At 45.9% G+C, this 23778-nt stretch overlaps 1 protein-coding gene across 5 annotated transcripts in view; it reads right to left on the bottom strand.

Annotated features, from left to right (window-relative positions):
* LOC115098157 (ankyrin repeat domain-containing protein SOWAHA-like) overlaps positions 1–23778 on the bottom strand; it is a 108464-nt gene that overhangs the window by 15246 nt on the left and 69440 nt on the right. For 4 of the 5 annotated variants that reach the window (XM_029614533.1, XM_029614530.1, XM_029614531.1 and 1 more), the window contains 3 exons: positions 13881–13883; positions 8671–8743; positions 8180–8272 (listed from right to left, as the gene is read on the bottom strand). In XM_029614533.1, coding sequence (XP_029470393.1) covers positions 8180–8272; positions 8671–8743; positions 13881–13883 — 169 coding nt within the window. The remainder of the gene's footprint in view (positions 1–8179; positions 8273–8670; positions 8744–13880; positions 13884–23778) is intronic. The other variant, XM_029614534.1, reaches the window with a different exon arrangement.

Here is a 23778-nt window from a genome sequence, read left to right as displayed (position 1 = left end):
TTTAAAAAGAGCTCCAGGGGAGATCCGGGAAACTACAGACCGGTTAGCCTGACTTCAGTGCCAGGAAAAATAGTGGAAAGTGTTCTAAACATCAAAATCACAGAACATATAGAAAGACATGGTTTAATGGAACAAAGTCAGCATGGCTTTACCCAGGGCAAGTCTTGCCTCACAAATCTGCTTCACTTTTTTGAAGGAGTTAATAAACATGTGGATAAAGGTGAACCGGTAGATGTAGTATACTTGGATTTTCAGAAGGCATTTGACAAAGTTCCTCATGAGAGGCTTCTAGGAAAAGTAAAAAGTCATGGGATAGGTGGCGATGTCCTTTCATGGATTGCAAACTGGCTAAAAGACAGGAAACAGAGAGTAGGATTAAATGGACAATTTTCTCAGTGGAAGGGATTGGACAGTGGAGTGCCTCAGGGATCTGTATTGGGACCCTTACTTTTCAATATATTTATAAATGATCTGGAAAGAAATACGACTAGTGAGATAATCAAATTTGCAGATGACACAAAATTGTTCAGCGTAGTTAAATCACAAGCAGATTGTGATAAATTGCAGGAAGACCTTGTGAGACTGGAAAATTGGGCATCCAAATGGCAGATGAAATTTAATGTGGATAAGTGCAAGGTGATGCATATAGGGAAAAATAACCCATGCTATAATTACACAATGTTGGGTTCCATATTAGGTGCTACAACCCAAGAAAGAGATCTAGGTGTCATAGTGGATAACACATTGAAATCGTCGGTTCAGTGTGCTGCGGCAGTCAAAAAAGCAAACAGAATGTTGGGAATTATTAGAAAGGGAATGGTGAATAAAACGGAAAATGTCAAAATGCCTCTGTATCGCTCCATGGTGAGACCGCACCTTGAATATTGTGTACAATTCTGGTCGCCGCATCTCAAAAAAGATATAATTGCGATGGAGAAGGTACAGAGAAGGGCTACCAAAATGATAAGGGGAATGGAACAATTCCCCTATGAGGAAAGACTAAAGAGGTTAGGACTTTTCAGCTTGGAGAAGAGACGACTGAGGGGGGATATGATAGAGGTGTTTAAAATCATGAGAGGTCTAGAACGGGTAGATGTGAATCGGTTATTTACTCTTTCGGATAGTAGAAAGACTAGGGGGCACTCCATGAAGTTAGCATGGGGCACATTTAAAACTAATCAGAGAAAGTTCTTTTTTACTCAATGCACAAACTCTGGAATTTGTTGCCAGAGGATGTGGTTAGTGCAGTTAGTATAGCTGTGTTTAAAAAAGGATTGGATAAGTTCTTGGAGGAGAAGTCCATTACCTGCTATTAAGTTCACCTAGAGAATAGTCACTGCCATTAGCAATGGTAACATGGAATAGACTTAGTTTTTGGGTACTTGCCAGGTTCTTGTGGCCTGGATTGGCCACTGTTGGAAGCAGGATGCTGGGCTTGATGGACCCTTGGTCTGACCCAGTATGGCATTTTCTTATGTTCTTAGGATGAAGTCATTTAGTGAGAGAAGGAGGGTTTCTGTGCTGTGATATTTACGGAATCCGAATTGTGATGGTAGGAGGATGTGATGTTCTTCTAGGTAATCTGTTAATTGTCGGTTAACTTTTTTCTAATATTTTTGCTAAGAAAGGTAAGTTTCAGATGGGGCGATAGAGTCAGCAGGGTCGAGGGAGGGGTTTTTTTTTAGGATGGGCTTTACTATAGCTTGCTTAAGTGGGTTTGGAAATGTGCCGGTAGAAATGGAGCTGTTGATTATGTTGGAAATGGGGAGGGAAATATTAGGGATGGTCAGGAGGGCTTTGGTGGGAATGGTATCTGAGGGGTGGGATGAAGGCCTCATGTTCTTGATGATGGATTCTATTTCGGAAGCAGCGGTGGTCTCAAAGTTGTTGAGTGAGACCACTGGGTTAGTTGCTTGCATTTTTGTGGGCACATTGGTTTTTGCGAATCGTGACAATGTTGGCAATTTTGTCATGGAAGAATCTTGCTAGGTCATCACATTTGTTCTTGTCATCCGTGTGTGGTGTGGTAGAAGGTGATGTTTTGGTAAGGGAAGCAATGTATTTCTACAGTGCACGGGCATTGAATTGGAATTGGTGTATTCTTTTGGCAAAGTAGTCTCTTTTGGTTTTGATTATGGCTTGTCTGTAGGTGTGGCGGAGGGATTTGAATTTTGCCTGTTGGAAAGAAGATGGTTGTTTGCGCCAAGTTTTCTCCTGTTTTCTTAAATTGTGTTTCATGGTTTTGAGTTCTGGGGTGTACCATGGTTTCTTTGTGTTATTTATAGGGTCAATTTCTCTGGATAGCATAGGGCAAACATTATTGGCAACAGAGAGAGTGAGGTGGTTCCATGATGCGAGGGAGGAATCAGGGTCAGTCAGGTCTAGTTTGTCAAGTTCGTTTGTGAGGGCTGTGATTAGGTCGTCTTTTTTGCAGGGTTTCCTAAATTGAAAGGACTTCTTAGGGCTTGCTGGTGTGTGGATGTTTTTAATGGCGCAAGTTGCTTCAATGAGAAAATGGTCAGACCAAGGGATGGGAGTGCATTTGGGGGGGGAGTTAGGTTGGATCCCTGAGTTAGTAAAGATGAGATTTAATGAGTGGCCAGCCTTGTATGTGGGTTCGGTTATGATTTGTCTGAATCTTAGTGCATTAAGTGATGCAAGGAGGGTGTCGCAGGCGGGTGTCAACGGTACTGTGTCAACATGGAGATTAAAGTCTCCGAGTATAATGGTCGGATAATACGTGTTGATGTTCTTTGTGACCAATTCAATAAAAGGTGATGGGTTATTGTTTAGTAGCCCAGGTAGGGAGTATACTAAGCAGATTTGGAGGAAGGGGGATTTGAAGAGACAAATTTCCAGTTTGTGCTGGGGGGGGGGAAACGGTTGTGGAGTTAACCGAAGATGCTTTTTTGCGGCCAGGAGTCCTCCTCCTCTTTTCTTGATTCTTGGTATGGAAAAAATGTCATATGAGTTGGTTTAGTAGTACTGCGTCAATGTCTTTTAACCATGTCCAGTTATGGCGAAGATGTCTGGGCAGTCATCGAGGAGGATGTCATTGAGTATGGGTGTTTTTTTTTTTTACAATTGATTGTGCATTACAGAGAAAAAGGGTGAAGGTGGTAAGGCCGATTAGCTGTATGGGAGGGGAAAGCATAATGGGGAGTAAGTTTCTATGGAGAGCGTAGTGTTGTCGTGGTTGAGGGGGAGCGGGACTGGGAATGTAATGTTTAAGTGTAGGTATTGGATGAGACAGCATGTTTGTGGTAGGAGGGTAATGGAAGTTGCCAACAACTAATTAGGAGAACAAGGGGAGTAAGTTGGATTGTAGGGAGTAGGGTAGGGGCTGAGTGGAAGGGAGGGTTGAAATGTGGGGGGGTGTGGAGTTATGAAGGAGGGGGTTCGTGGGGGCAGGTGAAGTGTGAGGGCAGGCAATTAGGGGCAGGCAATTAGGGGCGGCACGAAGGAGCGCACAAAGAGGCAGGCCCCTTTGTCGTGCTCCTTCAGCGCTTGACGCCAAGTGCGGGGCGCCTGGGACCTGCCTTTTGTAGGGCTGGTCGCTCCGGTCGCGGCGATGACGTTGGGTGGGCGTTGCTTTCGGCGTCGGCAGTCTGGCTGAGGAGAAGGCGAGGCGAGGCGGCTGCGTGTAGGCCCGGGACCCCGGCAGGTCAGCGCCGGCAGCGCAGGGCAAGGTAGGCGAGTGGAAAGGGCGTAGGGGCGCCTGGGACCTGCTTTTTGTAGGCTGGTCGCGCCGGTTGCGGCGATGATGTCGGGTGGACGTCGCTTTCGGCGTCGGCAGTCCGGTTGAGGAGGTGGCGAGGAGGAGGCAAGGCAACCCATTGTCCGACAGACACTGTACTGGCCGACTGTGTAACCATGGCAGAAAGGCAAGCAATGCGAAACGTTCCTCCCGTGTCTGACTAATAGACCACGATGCTTCCTCCTTTAACCACTGGCCTTGTGCTGACTGACCTTGGCACAACACTCCCCAACTGGAGGAGCCATCTTCAGGGGTTATCACCACCCAGTTCAGGACTTCCAATTCCACTCCTCAACTCAGACTGGCCCGACATCCCCATTGAGTGGAAGCAGTAGATGAAACTCCTCCGATAATGGCTTCCAATGGGAGAGGAGAGTCTTCTGTAAAGGCTACATATGAGCAAATGCCCAAGGAACCAGTTCCAGTTTCAATGACATAGAGCCCAGGACCTGTAAATAGTCCCAGACCTTGGGCACCGAAAGCCACAAAAGGCAACAAACGTGAGCCTGCAGTTTCAGCATTCACTCTGTCATGAGAAACACCTTCCCCAAACGGGTGTTGAAGCAAGCCCCTAGGTATTCTAGGGTTTGAGACAGCTCTTTGCTAGATTTACTACCAGCCTAGGGATCTTAACTTCTCCAGAACCTGTTATACCAACTGCTGACAGACCTGCCGACTTTGCCCAAATGAGCAAGTCATCCAGGAATAGATACACACCAGTATCTCTTCCCTTTTGAGCGCTGCAGCCACCACCACCACCACCACCATTACCTTGGTGAAAGTACACGGAGCTATCACCAACCTGAAAGGAAGGGCGCAAAACTGAAAATGCTTCCCCAGAATCATGGATTGTAGGAACTTCTAGTGTTCTGGTCTGATTTCTATATGCAAATACACTTCTGTCGGGTCTAGGAATGCCTGCTATGACAGAGTGCAGAGTCTCCATATGAAACCGGGGTATCTTGAGGGCCACATTTACCTTTTTTAAATCCAAAATTGGTCTGAAGGTTCCCTCCACTTTAGGTACCACAAAATAAATGGAATACCTTGCTGTTCCCTGTTCCCCTGGAGGAACGGAAACCATAGCTACCCAAGTGCTGCAAGTTGTCCATGATACCCCAAACTGCCACTTTCTTGGAATGTGGGGTGCAAGGGGAGAAATGTAGGCTTCTTGTAGCAGTTGAGCAAATTCTAATGTGTAGCCATCTCTTAGCACACTTAGTACCCAGTGGTCCGTTGTAATCTTGGTTGATGGCCAGAATAGAAGAGCCGACCAGCCTTGCTTCATTGTGATGACTTGGCCCCTCCCCTCTCCTGATTCCCTGACTAGGGTTGTACCAGGTTGGCTTCTGCTCCTCATGAAATGACTGCCCCCAAGACACTGATCTGCTTAAGCCCAGTTTCTGAGTCCCCGAAGGGGCTCTATTCTGCCAAAATCAGAAATGGGTCGGAAATGACCTCTTTCTACCCTTTTGTCTGTCCTCTGGCAATTTATGCCCTTTGGACTCTGAGATGCTTCATCAGTTGTTCAAAATCCTCCCCGAACAGGATCTTGCCCTTGAACGGCAGAGCCCCTAACTGCAACTTAGACCACACATCCACTGACCAGTTCCTCAACCAAAACAGTCTCCTGGCCGACACCACCGACATCATAATCCTTGAAAACTCTCTTCAGGTCATATAAGGCATCTGCAAAATATGCTACTGCTGCCTCCAGATGCTCTGCCTGCTTTGCTGCAGATGCTGACGTAGGCTTCTTCACCTGCAAATGCTCAACCTAGCACAAGTATGACCTTTGCATAAAACTACTGTAAGTCCCAGCCTATATGCCCAACTCAGACACCTCAAAAAGTCTCTTGAAATGAACTTTCAACTTCCAGCCTGAACCTCTTTTAGCGCGACTGATCCAGCCACCAGAATGGTGGTGGTCTTAGCCACCACCGACACAGCAGCATCCACCTTTGGATGTGTCAAAAGCTCAAGTGTCTCCTCGAGCAACGGGTATAACTTAGCCATTGCTCTACCAACCTTCAGACCAGTTTCAGGGTGTCCCACTCCCTGACCATGAATTTCCTCATCAACTTGTGGAAAGGAAAATCTTTCACCAGACCCCTCAATCCATCCATGGTCAGACTCTTCTTGTGGAACCTTGATGCCTAGCTTCTGAAGAACATGTAGAATAAAGGGCCACAGTTCTTTCTTGTGGAAGACATTCACCACCATAAGGTCGTCCCTTCGGCTATTGGCACTTCCTCTGGACCGTCATCTAGCTCTGATTAAGTCCTGAACAGATCCTGTTCTAGGAGAGGCATCTGGTGACACATCGGAACCTTCTGATTCCTCAAGAGTCATCCCTGGGGCTACCAGGACAAGCTGACAGCACTAGGATCCTCCGGACACTCACTGACCCCTTCTTCCCAGATACCTTGGATCTCTTCACAGGCCATGCTTCACTGGTAGGTTGAACCTGGGACAAGAGGCCTCTTATCCATTACTTTCCTAGGCAGATATGCCCTGTGAGGAGCAGCACAAATTCCGAAGAAAAGGCAGAGGAATTCTCAGAATCTTTCCCCAGCAGTCCTCCACATCAGAGGCTCCCCCCTGCCCTTCCTCTGGGCCCCATATGGACGAAAATACTGGAGGTGGGGAATCCCCGCCTCCCTAGAGGTCTCTGCTGCAGCTGAAGCCAAGATAGCCGCCATTCCCGAATTGATGGGAAAGTCAACAACAGTGGCCAACCCCGAATCTCTTGGTGCTCATTTGAATGGTGCAGCAGGATCCTTCTCCACTGAACTGCCTTCCCCTCCGGAGACGCAGCAGGAGCATAAGCTGGCATGAGAAAGGTGCACACGTGACTACCCACAGCTCCTGTTGCTCCGACAGCTGTTACCATGCTCCATCTTTTACCTGATGAAGCCAGAATTGTGTCAGCAGAAGCCACATGTTGTGGTGAGCACCTACCCATTGGGATCTCCAGACACTAGCAAGTGCCCGTTCTCCCAATCTGAATGCTGCAGCTCCCTTTTGTAAAAAACAAAACAAAACAAAAACCCAAACATACACTAATGACCAGTACAAGAAGCAAAAGAAGACAAACAAGGTACTTCCCTGAAGCGATTGTGTCGACCATGCAGAACTGAAGCAGGACTCAACAGGCTCTCCTGGGGGAAGAGGGAACGGGACCACCAGCTATCAATACCTATGGAGTGGAGGACAGAGCCAATCTCAAGGGTCATCAACCTCCTGCTCATCCATCTCAAACCAGATGGGATGGCCTCACCAGGACCTAGCAACTTCCTGGGAGGAAAGCTGGAGAGACTCCCTTTTTTCACTCCAGACTGCAGGTTTTACACCTCTACCATCGCTGAGAAATACTGAGGGATTGCAGGTGGCACACTAGGTTATATGGCTGCATCAATAAACTTTTTTTCTCTGACTCCATCTGCTGGCAGATGGGCAAAACCCAGGAATCTGGACTCATCTGGGTATGAACAGGAACTAAGGCTTTCCAACCCTCCCCCCACCTTTTTTTTTTTTTTTTTTTTAAATCTGAGACCAGGCAGTTTCCTCCTGCTCCTTTAGGCTTCCAACTCAAATCATAACTAGAGCTAGGATTCGGCTCCATGAAATTTGATTCACAACTACCTGGGAATTGTTTTATATCCTCTCTCAACTTACGTTACTCTAGAGCGACAGTCTGTGGGCAAAGGCCATGCATCAGGACTCACTCTGGGCTCTAAATCTGACCAATAGGTTGTCACCAGTGTACCATGACTATCACTCTCTCACCCCCACTCCCCCTATCAGAGGCTGTGAATATTGCTTCTGCAGCATTACCAACCCCGACCTGGAGAGTGGAAGTCCTGAGCTGGAAACCAGATCCAGGACACTTTGCCAATCTTTAACTGGACCCTAAGTTAAACCTACATCTCCTGCATGTCGGGGTGCAGTACTACCTTTAAGCCCCTGGGTCACCCTCCAGCCTAGTCTGTTTACAAGCACATGATACACACACAAGCTTTAGCTGTAAAGCTACTCTGACAGAAAATGCTAGCAAGAGTGACTTTACATCATGCTGAGAAATGAGAAAGCAGTGAGTTTACATCTGTCATGCAGCACAGTAATTGAACACAGGATGACAATTACATGCAGTTTTTTTTTATCTCAACTCCTGCAGTAGCATATTTTGCAGTTGAGAGTGTATCCTGTCTCAGCTCCTGCATATCACATAGAGAAATACTGTGATCAACTATATAAGCAAGCAATATTACGGATCAGATCAGGACAGTAGCAGCGCTGGCCTTGTGCAGACAGGAGCCATGCTGGGCTGTGCTAAAAATCCATCCCATCTGCAATCACCCTTCTGCATCACCCTGCCAGCCCCGCTCTCGGCACATGTGACCTCTAATACTGATCTCTTACGGGGGCTTCCAGTTGCTCCATTGCTGTGACCCTCCAGTTTCAGATACTGTGCTGGGAGTCGGCCGCTGTAATCGCGCACGGTCTGCTTGGCACCTGCCGGAAATCACATACATTAGTCTATGTGTGGTCTTCTACACCTCTCTTTGCTGTTAAGGGCTGACACCATACTTAAAATCAAACATCCCCCATCACTACATCATGTTCTGCTCCCATCAGCAGACACTATATTTCAAATTAATAAAGCACAGACAATCTCCTGGTCACAAATTTCTTACACAAGCCTCTTACACGCCATCACAAAAAAAAAAAAAAAAAAAAACCTCCACCATCTTTTACTCCAAACTTTTGTTCCCATCCTCTCTGTTTACCTTCCCACCCATAAGTTTTTCACTTCAATGTCTCCTTCCATTTCTATCTTCCATATTTATCAGAGTGCATAAGCAGAAGCTTATGATATGTGTGTTCAGAATGCAGATGGACATATCCCTTACCATAATCTAAGATCAGCAGCTCCATGATCTGCCTGTGACCATGTAGGGCAGCAATATGCAGAGGTGTGTAACCCTGCAGAAAAGGTAGAGAAAAAACAAGGTCAGATCTGAAAATGCTAGCACACTGTGTGCCCCCCCCCCCCCCTTACCACCTATTGGGCTCCTTTACTAGCACACCAGTCCACCATATCAATCCTTGGCCCTACTCCCTGGGCCTCTGTGTGCATATCCCCCATATTCTTTACCGCTACAAGTCACTAGAAATCATACTTACACCCTTTTCAAGGACATCAGGCATAAAGAATAAGCAGGAGAGAGGGGAGAAAAAGAAAAGAAACATTAATGGGAGGCAACAATACCATAGATTATACAACAGAGCCAGTAGTGTTAATTCTGCCCAAGCAGCCCACTACCTCATAACAGTTGATCAGGGCCAAAGCAGCAGAAGCAACAGGAAGAAAAAAAAAAAGTCCACATGGGACCATACTTGCAGATCCTGTGCTGGCCTCACTTCCTTCTCCCATATGGGCTGTTTACCAAGGAAATCCTTACAAAAGGGCAGGGATGCAGAAGGGCCTGTGAGCAAACTGGTTTACAGGCCTTTTGCTGATTTTCCTTCTTATTGCCACTGCCTTAAGATATCAGCCATCACTGTGCCCTGGACCAGGCAAATGAAGGGAGGCAAGAGGTGAGCGAGAATCATGGAAGGGGCCATTGGGAGAGGGGGGGGGGGGGTAGAGGAGGGGAAATGCAGGAGCACAGGAATTGTCAGGCGGTGGCACACAAAGTACATGCTACCATCCTCGCAGCAGCCCAAGAATCCTTGTGCCTTGTGGGGGAGGTGGGTGGATGTTCCCATTCTTAAATGCACAGGGACGTGCAGACCACTTCTGATTACTGAGAAGAGTCAGATCTTCGAAGGATCCCTCCTACTCCCATTACTTCAGAGGGAGACCTCCTCCACTTTGCCATGGGTCAGGGGGCATCTCTGAAATGTTTGCTTAAGGTCTTGGAATTTGAACCTACACCACTGAACAGAGCAAAACCTAGGGACATACAAAAATAAAACCTGTTCTTACCAGCTAATTTTTGATTCTGGAATACCACAGATCAGTCCAGACAAGTGGGTTTTGCATCCCTATCAGTAGATGGAGGCAGAGAATAAAAACTTTTCATACACTGCTACATAACAGTGTGCCATCTGCAGTCCCTTAGTATTGACCTGTACCCAAGCCAACATTCAGGAAGAAAACTCCAACTCTCCCTTCAAGGGTGAACTGAAAACCCCGGATTGGAGCCCCCTGAATTGGACCCTCAACTACCAACACTGTACAAAAGGACTGGTTAGCTCTATTGGTTCAACATAATTACACGTTAAAGCTCTGAAGAAGGCCCTAATCACAGCTACAATAGTCATTCAGAACCAAGGAGATCGACCTCTGGACTGATCTGGGGTATTCCAGGAATAAAAATTAGCAGGTAGGAACCAAATTTTCCTCTCTTGTTCATACCCAGATCAATCCAGAAAAGTGGAATGTACCCAAGCTCCCCATACACTGGGCAGGAACCCAAAAGACCCGCTAGCAATTCACTCTCACCAAAAATTGGATCTTCCGGTGCCCGAACATTCGCTCGATAATGTCTGGTGAAAGTGGGAAGTGAAGGCCATGTCGCAGCTCTATGTATCTTGAGGAGATACCAACTGATACACCCTAGAAGAATGTGCTTGAAACCCCTCTAGGGCCATTCAGTTTTCACAGATAGGCTGAAAAAAAATAGTCCCCTTAAACCAAAGAGAAAACATGGCTTTAGTCGCCTTACATCCCTTCCTTGCTCCACTGTGCAAACAAAGATGAATCGCCCAACCAAAACTGTTAGTGATCGTAAGATACCGCAACAGAATCCAAAAATTCAAATAAGTCACGTTCCCTTGCAAGCGATGCACCCACTGATTAATATAGAACTCTGGAAGCTCCACCGTCAAGTTAACATGGAAGGAGGAGACAACCTTCGGTAAAACTGAGTGACCTGTACACAGGGTCTTACAGTCATTCACATCCGCCAGAAAGGAGCTCTACAGGACCAAACCTGGATCTCTGAAATCCACCAGAAAAACTGCATTCAAAAAGAGATCCCTCAGCGACGCACTCCGCAAAGGCTCAAATGGAGGTCCACACAGCACCCACAGAACCAAGGTCCACTTCAAACATAAAACTTACAAATCCAAGGATGCAAGCGCTTGACCCCTTCAGAAAACGAATGACATTCGGAAGAGAGGCCAATGACCTCCCCTGCAACTTGCCTGTTTGACATCCTAAGACTGCAACAAAAGGGCAAGATCCGAGCGCTCTCTCCACAACAACTCCAGACTTTCCTCCAACCATCAGGATTCAAAATATCCTCCACACTCTAACATAAGCCATAGACGCAGAAAGCCTCCTAGCCTGAAGCAAGATGCCAATTAACCGGCTACAAGCATCCTTTCAGTCATAAACGCTGTCTCTCCAAAGCTAAGTTGCAAGATAAAAATGACCTGCCTGATCCGGATGGGTCCTTGTCTAGGTAAGCTCTGCTGCTGAACCAACCTGAGAGGCCCACCTATTGAAAGACGCACCAAAACCGCAAATCACAGATGCCACGGTCACTCCTGAGCCACCAGAACCACTGCTCCTGGGCATCGCACTATGCGGCGCCATACACGGCCTACGAGAGATCATGGAGGAAACATGTACAGCAGAATCCCCAATTTCTAAGAAACAAATCAAGCATCTATACACTCTGTCTTTACCTCCCATCTGTGACTGAAAAATCGAGTCACCTTGATATAGCTGCACATGACCTCATCATCTCCATCAGAGCCAGCTGGAGCTCCCTCACCTGGTACAAATGAGGATCCAGGCCTCTGAGGACAACTCCTATCTCCCTGGTTTTGCTTGCTGAGATAATCTGCATACACATTATCCACTCTAGAAACATGCAGTGCTGCAGATGCTGTTCTTCCCAAACAAATAGCTTCTGGGCCTCCAGAGCCATCCCATTAATCTTTATCCCTCCTGGATGAATGATACACGCCACCTTTGTTGTACTGTCTAAGATGATCTCACCATCCCTCTTCGGACCTGTGGAAGGAATGACAATGCCCTGTGAACTGTTTGCGTTCCCAAACAATTGAAAGACCAGGACACTTCCATTTGCGACCAAAAACCTTGAGCCAGGAAACAGATAGAGATTGGGGGGGGGAGGGGGGGGGCGCTAAGGCTGGTATCTGAGGTCAACGCCACCCAGTCCGGAGGCTTCAGATTCCCCCCCCCCCCCCCCTTTTTCCAAATTGTGGCATGAAAGCCACCACAAGAGCCTGGATCTGAAGTCCCCCTGCAATGGCTACAGCAGAAGAACTCCTCCAACAATGGATTCCAATGGGCCAAACACACACCCTCTGGAGGGGGCACACATGATCAAATGCCCATGGTACCAAAACTAGCATGGGAGCCATAGAGCCCAGGACTTGCAAAGAATCACAGACACTGAGTACAGAGGTGCAACAAATGAGTCACTGGTGCCTGCAACTTTGCTACTCTGAAGAAAGAAAACACCCTGCCAAAAACGGTCATTAAACGCTAGCACCAGATGACACTTTACCAGGCTTATCCCCCAAACCAGGGATCGCCACCTCTCCATGCCCTGGCAAATCACCTGACCACATTTTTCCTCCGACTACGCTCTGATGAACCAGTCATCCAGATAAGGATAAACTAGAATCCCCTCTTTTCTCATGTCCGCCTCCACCACCACTACCATCACCTTCGTGAAAGTCCGTAGTGTTGATGGTAGACTAAAATGGAATGCCTGAAACTGGAAATGCTGCCCTAATACCATAAACCTCAGAAATTTCTGATGCTTTATGTGAAAGGGAATGTGGATACACTTCCACCAGATCCAATCTGGCAGGAACATTCTCCTCTGCTAACTGCTAATAACACGGTCTGCAAAACGCAGAACTCGCAGCGCCATATAGACTTATGACTATGGCTGCTGTGCAGCCTCCTCACCGCCAAAGGCCCCCCATGAGCACGCTCCCCTGGCTGGCCCAGTCTTCCTTGCCTATCTGCTCCATGTCCAGAACTCCCTATTTAACCCTGCCTAGTCCATGCCTTGGTGCTTCGGCATCGAGTTCCTTTGGGCTCCCTGCTTTAGCCTTCTGTTTCTTGCCCTGTGCGCCTTCTGGCTTCCCTGCCTTGCTCTGTGGCCTTTGGGTCTCTGCTGATCTTGCTCTGCAGGCATTCAGCCTTGCCTGCCTTCTTGTCCCCTCTGTCCCTGAATCCCTTTCTGTTGCTGCCCTATTACTCTCCTGCTTCCTTGCCTTGCTGCCTTCGGGCATTTTGTGGTTTCATGTTCAGTGTAGTCCTTGTCCTGGTTTGTCTAGTCCTGTCATTGTCTGTTTTACTTGCCCTGGTTCCCCTCATCCAGCTCACGCGTACCTGCACACTATCCTGATTCCACCTACCTGCACTCAATTCCAGTATAACAGACCACGCTTACCTACATTCACGCAAACCCACATGCTGTTCCAGTGTCTCCTGAAGTTCACCCTTACCCCCACACTCTCAGCTCCAGAGACTCTTCTCAGCCAGCACCCGAGACTCTTCTCAGCCAGCACCCGAGACTCTACCCAGCCTCACTAGATCATTTGCTATTACTCCCATCCTCCTGTCCTGTGTCACTCCTGCAGGTGGTGCTCACCACACCAGGCTACAGCCCCAAACCGTAACATAGACCTTCTGAAGAACCCTAAATGGTTGTAAAAGTGCCCTCCTTCTTGGGAACTACAAAATAAATCACAAAATACCTCCCCTGTCTGGATTCAGTTGACAGTCTAAAAAAATAATTGCATCTAGCCTCTGCAACCGCTGCAGCACATCCCAAACCACCTCTCGCATGCCTCGGGATGTGCAATGAAACTCCATGACAGCTTCTCTGATTGGGCGAGAAACTTCTCAAGCGCAACTGTCTCTCACCACCTTCAATTGCAACTGTCTCTCCAAGACCCACTAGTCCAACGTGACTGTGATCCACTTCCTGTACCAGTGGGTTAATGATGATCACACAGCTTCAACAGCAGAGTGGCCCATTCTGGCTTCATTAAGAGGGCTTGCCTCCTCCGGTCCCTTGACGGGAAAGAAACCCCCCCCCCCCCCGGGAGGACTGCGAACACCCTGAAAAGACTGCTGCCTTCCTGACGATCGATTCTGCCCCAAGGCTGAAGAACTCTTGCTGGAGTGAAACCTTTTCATATCCTGAAAATGGGGACAGGATGAGCATATTTTCTTGCTACCCTTCTTATCCTCCGGCAACTCAGTCCCTTTTGACTCCCCCCAAATGTTTCATCAGTTTGGCCATATCTTCTCCAAATCACCACTGCCCCTTAAAAAAAGGGAGATTACAAAGCTGCATCTTAGACCACATATCCACTGATCATTTTTGCAATCATAGGAGTCAGCTGCAAGTGCTGAGACCATGCTTCTAATGGACATGTGGACCAAATCCTACACTGCACGTGCCACACAGGCTACTCCGGTTTCCAAATGGACTGCCTGCCTGGAACTGGCCATTGGGGGGAGAATCCTTTTCCTGAGCCTTCTGCACCCTGCAGAAACCGGCTCATCAAGAACTGAGGGATGAGGGGACGCAACTCCTCCTCTGGAACAGGTGGCAGACTTTTCACCACTGGAACCTCCTCTGGATTCAACAGGAACTAATGCACCTCCGGCACCTCATCTAACAGGTGATCCCTGGGGACCTCCCCCTGGTCACCAGCACCCTCTTGAAGCTCCTCCCAATACACAGAGATGGGCTTCTCGTCAATTGAGAGGCTCCTGCCTGTACACCTTAGTGGGCCACGCAGACTGTATCAAGTGAGGGTGCATCACTTCTGTCCCCTGCCTGGCTAATAAGCCCTATGCAGGAGTAGGACAAAACCCAGTAGAAAAACTGTTTTGCATCACTGGCATCTTGTCTGGCTAAATAAGCTTTATGCAAACTCCTCAGCCGGCTCTTCCTCGCTCTCCCCGTCCTCAAGAGTGCCCTGCACTAACTATAAGACCAGTTCCTGTTCTCACCAAACTCCATCTGCCTCCTACCAAGTGGCGACAAGATGGCCACCGCCTCCTCATCTCTGATGCTTTTCTTACTGTTAATTTGAGTGGGTTGGGTTGGTGTTTCTTTCAATAGAAATTGTGTTTTCTGCTCTGTTGAAATCTATATGTGTGGTTGTTTGAATTAAGTTTAAAAACAAACAAACAAAAAAACAAAACAAAACACTCTTTTCCTCTACTTGTTCCTCTTGGGTGCTGCTGGAAATTTAAACTGGAGGTTTCCAGTTAGAAGCAGAATTTCTAGTACATGCTGACCTTGCTGGGAGATTGACCAGGTTACCTGAGTTCTGTGACAGCTAAGCTTAAAAATATACATTAATCTAACTGTTTAGTAATCTCAACTGTTAATTCCCTCCCAGTCTACCCACCCACTCCTGGGTTTACTTTCTTATATAGTCTTCCCTAGACTCCCAGATAATTAGCTTCAATTACTTCATCTAACATTACATAGTAATTTCTTTCAGACAAGATAATAAACATAACAGTCATATGGATTGTAATAACTGGTTCTCTTATTCTACCTATTAATCTTTATTGGATAACATTAATACTTTTAGTTTTTACTTCAAATACCTACTAAAAATTTTTGCTAGTCCCTAAATTGTACCTTTCCTTATCTATATTATTCTAGGGAATCTGTGATAATTTAACAATGTTTTTCATTCAATGCAACAACTGTAGAATCAAATGTTGTCCCTTTTACCTTCAGCTGTATGCAATTAAAATGGAGCTGCTTCATCTAAAGGAGGACTTGTCCAGGTTTCGTTTAACCTCCTCTTCCTTGAACAATCCAGTATCTCTCTCCCATCCCTCACAGAGGTTACAGAATCCCAGGAAAAAATGGTTTACCGTGGGCTCTAGTAGAACAAGACATGTGACAGACACCCACTTTCCCCAACTTTACAGCATCATGTGCAGCAACCCCCATACCCACAGATATATTGGACTTCCAGAATTCAAAAACCCAGGTGCAAGTGGATAACAGTGGGCTCTGGCATAATAAGGCCTGTGATGCAGAGACACACACTCTCCAAAGTTACCCCTACATAATACATTTTCTGCACTGGAGAATGCAAAAACCTCAGCAATAGATTTTGAAGTGATGTCACCCAATGCACCCAAAAACCGTTCAACAGAATCAAATGTCATAAAAGAAAGCTGCTTCTGCTGGGAGATAATCATCAGAGGAGCCAATTTGGGAGCACTTTTTGTTTGTGACAATAGTTAAATGCTTTACAGGATCCTCAGCAAGTAAAAATGCAAACCAGATAGTCCAAGTCATTGAAGATGAAAGTAGGAACTTTGATATCAGTGTTATTATCCATCTGGGGACCAATGACCTCAATAAAAATGGTATCCATGAAGTACAAAAAGATTTCAAAGATCTAGGCAAGATAAGACACTGCAAAGAATATTGCCTTTTCAGAGGTATTACCTATTCATGGAAAGGGAAATGAGAAGATATGCCATATAAATTTAAATTCCTGGCTCAAAACCTAATGGAAAAAGTAGCGTAACGCTTACTACCTGACCAAGCAACAAGTACCAAAAAGAAAGCCGAAGCCTGACAAAAAACCTACAGATTCTATCCAAACAAACACCAGACTCCAGGGAAGCACCTCTTCCACCTGCTGGAGACAGAAGAATACTGACAGACTCTAGGGGGCACCTCACGACAGAGTCCACAGAAATTGGTCTGTCTCCGCCTGCTGGAGGGGAGGTAAAACCCAGAAGTCTGGGCTGATCCGGGTACATACAGGGAACATATATTATAAGGTAATTAAACTAAAGAATAGGGGTGGCAGGAAATGGCCAATGAAATTGGCATGTCACCCCACAAGCAATACAGAACATGGAAGGAGAAAATAAAATTAGTCAGCCCAAAAAAGCAGAAAAGGTGCCTAGGAATTGCTACAAATCAAGGGAGAAAAACTGGAAAGCTATGACTACAAAGGCTCTTAGTTTGGGGAATAAAATCTCTGACCTGTAGGCCCTAATGGTGGAGGCGGACTTGAACATTGTTGCTGTTATGGAGATATGGTTCATGGATTCTCATGACTGGGATATGGCCATACCAGGCTATAACATACATATACATATATATATATATATATATATATATATATATATATATATATATATATATATATATCTATCTATATCTATATATCTATATATATAGATATATATAACTATATACCAGGCTATAACCCCCTAGTTTATTGTAAACCGGTACGATAAGACCTGGTCTTGAGCATCGGTACATTAAAAGAATTTAAATAAAATAAATAAATAAATAAATAAATAAACTTAAGGAAGATCAGAGAGGATAGAAAAGGGGGAGTAGCAGCTCTTTATATCAAGATACAATATCCAAGCTACTGAACTGCAAGGAATATGGGGGGTAGGGAAGAAGCATTATGGGTCTTCCTTAAAAAAAAAAAAAAAAAAAAAAAAAAAAAGATTGTGCATCCATTTTTACAGGTGTGGTTTACAGGCCTCTGACTCAAACAGATGAACTAGACAGAGATCTGGTCAAAGACATCCAAAAGGTGGGAAAGAAGGGAGAAGTGTTGATTGTTGGAGACTTTAATATGCTGGACGAAGACCGTAAAATCCCTTCTGCGGAATTGATCAGAAGTAGAGAGTTAGTGGATGCCCTGCAAGGAGTTCTATTCAAACAAATGGTAATGGAACCCACAATAGAGGGAGTTATACTTGACCTAGTGCTCACTAACGGGGATAATGTCTCAAATGTCAGGGTAGGTGCCCACCTCAGCACCAGTGATCATCAAACAGAATGGTTTGACATCACAAACAGGATATAGAGAAGTCACATGAAGACCTAAGTTTTGATTTTCAAAAATACAGACTTAGTCGAAATGGGGACATACCTGGAGGTAGAACTAGAAAACTGGGAGAAAATGGGAGAGATGGAACAACAGTGGACCAAACTAAAAGAAGCAATCAGAAAAGCAACAAATCTATATGTTAGAAAAGTAAACAAAAGTAAGAGAAATAAGAAACCAATCTGATTCTCAAAGGAGGTGGCTGACATAATAAAAGCAAAAAAAGCAGCATTCAAGAATTATAAAGGATTGCAAAAAGAGGAACACATGGAAGAATACTTGGTAAAACTTGGAGACAAAGAAAGTAATCAAGAAAGCAAAAGGTCTGGCAGAAGAAAGGATTGCCAAAGAGGTAAAGCGAGGTGACAAAACATTCTTCAGATACATCATGGAAAGGAAAAAGGTCCAGAGAGGTATAGTGAAACTGAAAGGTGACCAGAATCAATGTGTGGAGAGACGAAGAAATGGCGGAAATATTAAACAAATACTTCAGTTTGGTGTTCACTAAAGATGACCCTGGAGAAGGACTGTTGCTAGTTACCAAGACTGTGGAAGGGGGTGGAGCAGACAAAACTTTGTTTACAGAAGAGAATGTATGGAAAGAGCTAGAAAAACTGAAAGTGGACAAAGCCATGGGGGCCTGATGAGGTTCATTCCAGCATACTGAAGGAGCTGAGAGATGTGCTGGTGGGTTTGCTGTGTGACCTGTTCAATAGATTCTTGGAAATGGGAGTGGTGCCAAGTGATTGGAGAAGAGAGATGGTGGCCCCACTTCACAAGAGTGGGAGCAGAGAGGAGGCTGGAAACTACAGGCCGGTTAGCCTCACCTTGGTGGTGGGAAAATTAATGGAGACACTGCTAAAGGAAAGGATAGTGAACTATCTAAAATCCAATGGGTTGCTCAATCCAAAATAGAATGGATTCACCAGGGAAAGGTCCTATCAGAAAAATCTGATTGAATTTTTTGATTGGGTGACTAGAGAATTGGATCAGGGAAGAGTGCTCGACGTGATTTACTTGGATTTTAGTAAAGCTTTTGATACGGTCCCACATAGAAGACTTATAAGAGAAGCCTGGGAGTGAGCACCAAGGTGGTGGCATCGATTACAAACTGGTTGACGGATAGAAGTCAGCGTGTGATGGTAAATGGAACCTGCTCTGAAGAGAAAAACGGTATTAAGTGGAGTGCCACAGGGATTGGTGTTGGGACCAGTTCTGTTCGATATCTTTGTGAGTGACATTGCAGAAGGGATAAAAGGTAAAGTTTGTCTATCTGCGGTTGATACTAAGATCTGCAAGAGAGGACACGCCAGAAGGAGTAGAGAGAATGAGATGTGATTTAAGGAAGCTTGAACGGTGGTCAAATATATGGCAGCTGGGATTCAATGCCAAGAAGTGCAGAATCATATATCTGGGGTTTGGTAATCCAAAAGAGTTGTATATGATATGGAGTGAAGAGCTGTTCTGCACGGAATAAGAAAGATCTTGGGGTGAGTGTCTAGTGATCTGAAGATTGTGAAGCAATGTGACAAGGTGATAGCAAAAGCCAGAAGAATGCTGCACTGCGTTGAGAGAGGTATAACCAGTAAGAAAAAGGAGGTGATAATGCCATTGTATAGGTCCTTGGTGAGGCCTCACCTGGCGTACTGTATTCAGTTCTGGGGACCATATTTCAAAAGGGGCAGACAGGATGGAGGCAGTCCAGAGAAGGGTGACCAAAATGGTGAGGGATCCCCATTAAACGACTTATGAGAAGATGTTGAAGGTCCTAAATATGCATACCCTGAAGGAGAGGAAGTGCAGGGGAGATATGAATCAAACTTTCAGATACCTAAAAATGTTTTAATGATGTACAATCAATGACAAACCTTTCCCATTGGAAAGAAATCAGTAGAACAAGGGGTCATGAAATGAAACTCCAGGGAGGATGACTCAGAACCAATGTCAGGAAATATTTCTTCATAGAAAGGGTGGTGGAAGCCTGGAATGCTCTTCCAGAGGAGATAGTGAAGGCAAACACAGTAAAAGATTTCAAAGGGGCATAGGATAAACAATGAAAATCCCTTAAGGCTAGAGGATGTGAATGAAGAAAAAAGAGTGCATGGGGGTAACTTGCTGGTGTGGCGGTTACTACCCTTAACCAATAAGCTTTTATGCAACTCCATCATTGCTCTCTGCTTCAACGGCAGAGGGAAAAGAAGAAAAGGGGAACTAGATTCAGACAGCAACCAACAAGGACATTGAATTGTTGGTTGAATTGTCTGGGAAAACGAATAAGCATGGGAGTAACTTGCAGATATAGCGGTTACTACCCTTAACCAATAAGCCTTATGCTGTTGATGCAACTCAAACATTGCTCTCTGCTTCAATGGCAAGCGGTAACAGGGAATTGGAATCAAACAGCAACTAACAAGGGCCCTGACTTTGACAGTCTGGGAAACTGATAATTATGAAGGTGGCTTGTTTGGCCAGTAGTTACAACCATAAGCTTGCTGGGCAGACTGGCTGGACCATTTGGTCTTTTTCTGCTGTCATTTCTATGTTTCTATGACCTCCTTGCTAGTACCCACTGGGTGAAACACTTGCCTGCTACACCTGAGGAGCAGTCTTCATCCCTGGGGGCATAATCGGGACAGAGGTCTCCTGCAATCAGGCATGAACACCTTTTTCTGTAGTTCCTCCAAGATTTGGTGTGCTGTGCGGTTGACACCATGTTGCCCTCACATGCATGCACCGAGCCGATAGCACACTACCTCCAAGAGCCCTCTCGGACCCCACATAGAGGAACGCGGCCTCTTGACTCATGCCGCACTGATTGCATACAATACCCATCAAGCCCTCCTGGGCCCCAGATTAGCTAATATGATCTCCCAATGCATGCTTCACTGCCTGCACAAAGGCCCGCTGAGCTCTCCCGGCTCTCAGGTATGCAGCTGCAGCTTCTCTCCTCACCCCGTTCCAGTACCAGCAGAGCCAACATAACCCAAGTGCTGCAGATCACTGCCTCGCTTACAATTTACTTTTATCTTTTTTTTTCACATAAAAAACCAAGGCAGCCATCTTAGACAGAAAAAGACAATAAGGAGATACTTCCCTGAGTTTTGCAGCCAGGAAGAGGGGGGGGGGGGGGGGGGAAATCTAGAGGGGACAGAGAGCCAGGACATCTGACTTCGGGTCAAGGCAGCCAGGGATCACCACCCCCTCTTCCCTGCTCGACCTAAGGGATGACCGACAAAGAAACCTAGCACCTTGGGAAGCCAAATCCTCTTAATTTTCTTCATTTTTTTCTCTCATTCTTTATTTATTTTTTAAATTCTTCCAAGCTATAGACTACAGGTTTTACACCTTTACCATCTGCTGGAGACAGAGTGCCACCTGCAGTCTCTCAGTATTTCTCTGTTATGTAGCAGTGCATGAAAAGATGTAAAGATGTTTGTATTCTCTGCCTGCATCTGCTGGTAGGGATGAAAACCCACTTGTCTGGACTGATCTGGGGTTTGGACAGGGACCAGTATTTAAAATAAGCAAAACTAGGAAAATATTGGAGCCAGTAGTAATCTGCCAACATACTAGGAGCCAAATAGGTTCTTACTTGTTTATCCATATTCACTTTTGCTAATTAACAAGGATAAAAGCAAGTTTGCTTAATGTAAACAGTGTTTTCCGTAGATAACAGGATGAATTAGCCATGCTTTCTGGGAGTGCCTCTTAGCGGCTCTCGGCGAGAATTTCTTGTAGCAGCAAAGTTTGCTGCTGCACGCCTGCATGGTGCTCTTCCTGTGCAGCTAATGGTCTCCTGTCAGTTGATCTCAAAGCACAGAAAGGAAAAACATGAAAAGAGTAGGAGAAGGAATATGAGAAACAGAGTGTCCAGGGAGGAGGGTGGGGTCACATGGCTACAGAAAACACTGTTTATGGTAAGCAAACTTGCTTTTTTCCACAAATAAGCAGGACTGAATTAGCCATGTTTTCTGGGAGTCCCCAGCTCAAGGCTTCACAGCATAGACACTGTGTAGTCTTAGAGAAGTGAAGCTTCAAATGTAGTTGGTTCTAACCCTCTGTCTGTTTTTTCTTTGGCAGAGAAACAGATTTCGGTGGACATCTCTATGGATTAGTGGCATGACAAGATCTCGTAGCCCATTAGGGCATCCGATTTGGCATGTTGCTGTAGGCAGTAGTGGGAGGTGAATGTGTGCAGGGACAACCATGTGGCTGCTTTGCAAATGTCTTGAAGTGGGACAACATAAATGGTCAATGGAAGTTGCTAACCCCCTTTAGTTGATAGGCTTTGGCCTTTGATAATAGAGAGCCTGGTCGATTGTGATAGCAGAAACCAGCTAACCAGTATGCGCTTGGACACTGGCAGTCCCGGGGCGTTTAGACTGTAGGAGAGAAAAAGTTGCGATGGTCTGAGAGGGGAATTGCTCCTTTGTTTATAGTAAGCCAAACTTCTTGCAGTCCTGTGTATGCAGTAGTGATTCTCTTGCAGAGGCATGAGGTTGCAGAAAAAAGGTTGGTAGAGTAATTGTGGTGGAAAGCAGAGACCACCTTAGGAACAAAGGAAGAGTGAGTTCGCAGGGTGACCTTGTCATGGTAGAACTGGAGGATAATGCACTAGTGCCTGTAGTTCTCAGACTCGTCAGGCCGATGTGATTGTGACGAGAAAAAGCTCTTTCCAGGTTAAAAGTTTTAAGTTCACCTTTCCTAGTGGTTCGAAGGGTGGAATCATCAGAGTAGAGTACAACATTCCAGTCCCAAGGGATGGCGGGAGGCGTCACAGGGTGTCTGAGGTGCAAGGCGCCCCTCATGAAGCATGATATTAAAGGATGTATAGAGATGGAGCCGTCCTCACCGGAGGAATGGTATGCTGCAATGGCACTAAGGTGCACTCTGATGGAGGAGGATATGGCAAAACCAGAATGAAAAAGCAGGTGAAGGTATCTAAAGTTGCTGTTCCAGTGAAGAACAGAAAGGGTCTAAGGATTTTGTTATGCACCATCATTGGTATCGTGACCACTTACCAGCATAATTTTTCCTCGTGGAAGGCCTCCTTGTTGAGATCAGGATATCTTGGATGTCTTGTGTGATGGTGAGATGACTCAGTGCTGTCCTCTCAATCTTCATGCTGGCAGATGGAGGGATTCTTGCATGGGATGTATTAATGTCCCTTGCTCTTGTAATAAGAGGCCTGGTTTGTTTCTGAGCAGAATGAGCGGCTGTATGGAGAGATGGACTAGATAGGCGTACCACAGCTGCCGGGACGATGAGGGCCAAAGTTGTCCGAAATGCATTTTTGCAGTTCACATCCTATCAGTGGGATTGGAGAGAATGTGTAGAAAAGGCCATCCGACCACTGAAGAAGGAAGGCATCTTGGGCTATTCCGTGATTGCTCTGTCGCAGGGAGCAGAACTGTTGTACCTTTGCATTGCTTTCTGTTGCAAAGAGGTCTACTAGAGGTGTGCCCCAGCGTCAGAAGATGTAGGCAGTCACCTTGTTGTTCAGTTCCCATTTGTGGGGGTGGAAGAGGTGGCTAAGTCTGTCCACTTCAGAGTTCCTCATGTCAGGAAGATAAGTTGAATTTGAATTCAGTGTGCTAGTTCCCACTCTAGTAGTAGTATGGATTCCTTGCACAGAGTCCTGGAACCGGACCCTCCTCCTTTGTTTAGGTTGTACATGGCTACCTGGTTGCCCGTGAAAATCATGACCGATTTGTGTTTAACAAATTGGTGAGAATGTGTAGACGGCGTAGTGCATGGCAAGGAGTTCCAATAGGTTGATTTGGTAGTTTCACTCTTCTGTCGACCATAGGCCTTGAGTCTTTAGATGCAAAACATGGACTCTCCATCCTGTCATGGAGGCATCTGTAGTCAGAACGATCTGGTTGGGGTGGATGCTGAAAGGGCGCACCTGAGTGTAGAGTTTTCGGGTGTAACCACCAGTCAATATCTTTGATCATGGAATGGGTTAAGATTATTCTCTGGGACATTGATGAAAACATTGGGACCACTGGGACTTCAAGTTCCACTAGAGGCGTAGCATGTGTAGGCGGGCATGAGGTATCACATAAATGGCTGCCGCCATGTGACCCAAGAGCGTCAACGCTTGA

This window comes from Rhinatrema bivittatum, chromosome 8, assembly GCF_901001135.1.
Source record: "Rhinatrema bivittatum chromosome 8, aRhiBiv1.1, whole genome shotgun sequence".
Classification (NCBI taxonomy): domain Eukaryota; kingdom Metazoa; phylum Chordata; class Amphibia; order Gymnophiona; family Rhinatrematidae; genus Rhinatrema; species Rhinatrema bivittatum.
This window is presented reverse-complemented; position numbering and strand designations above follow the sequence as displayed.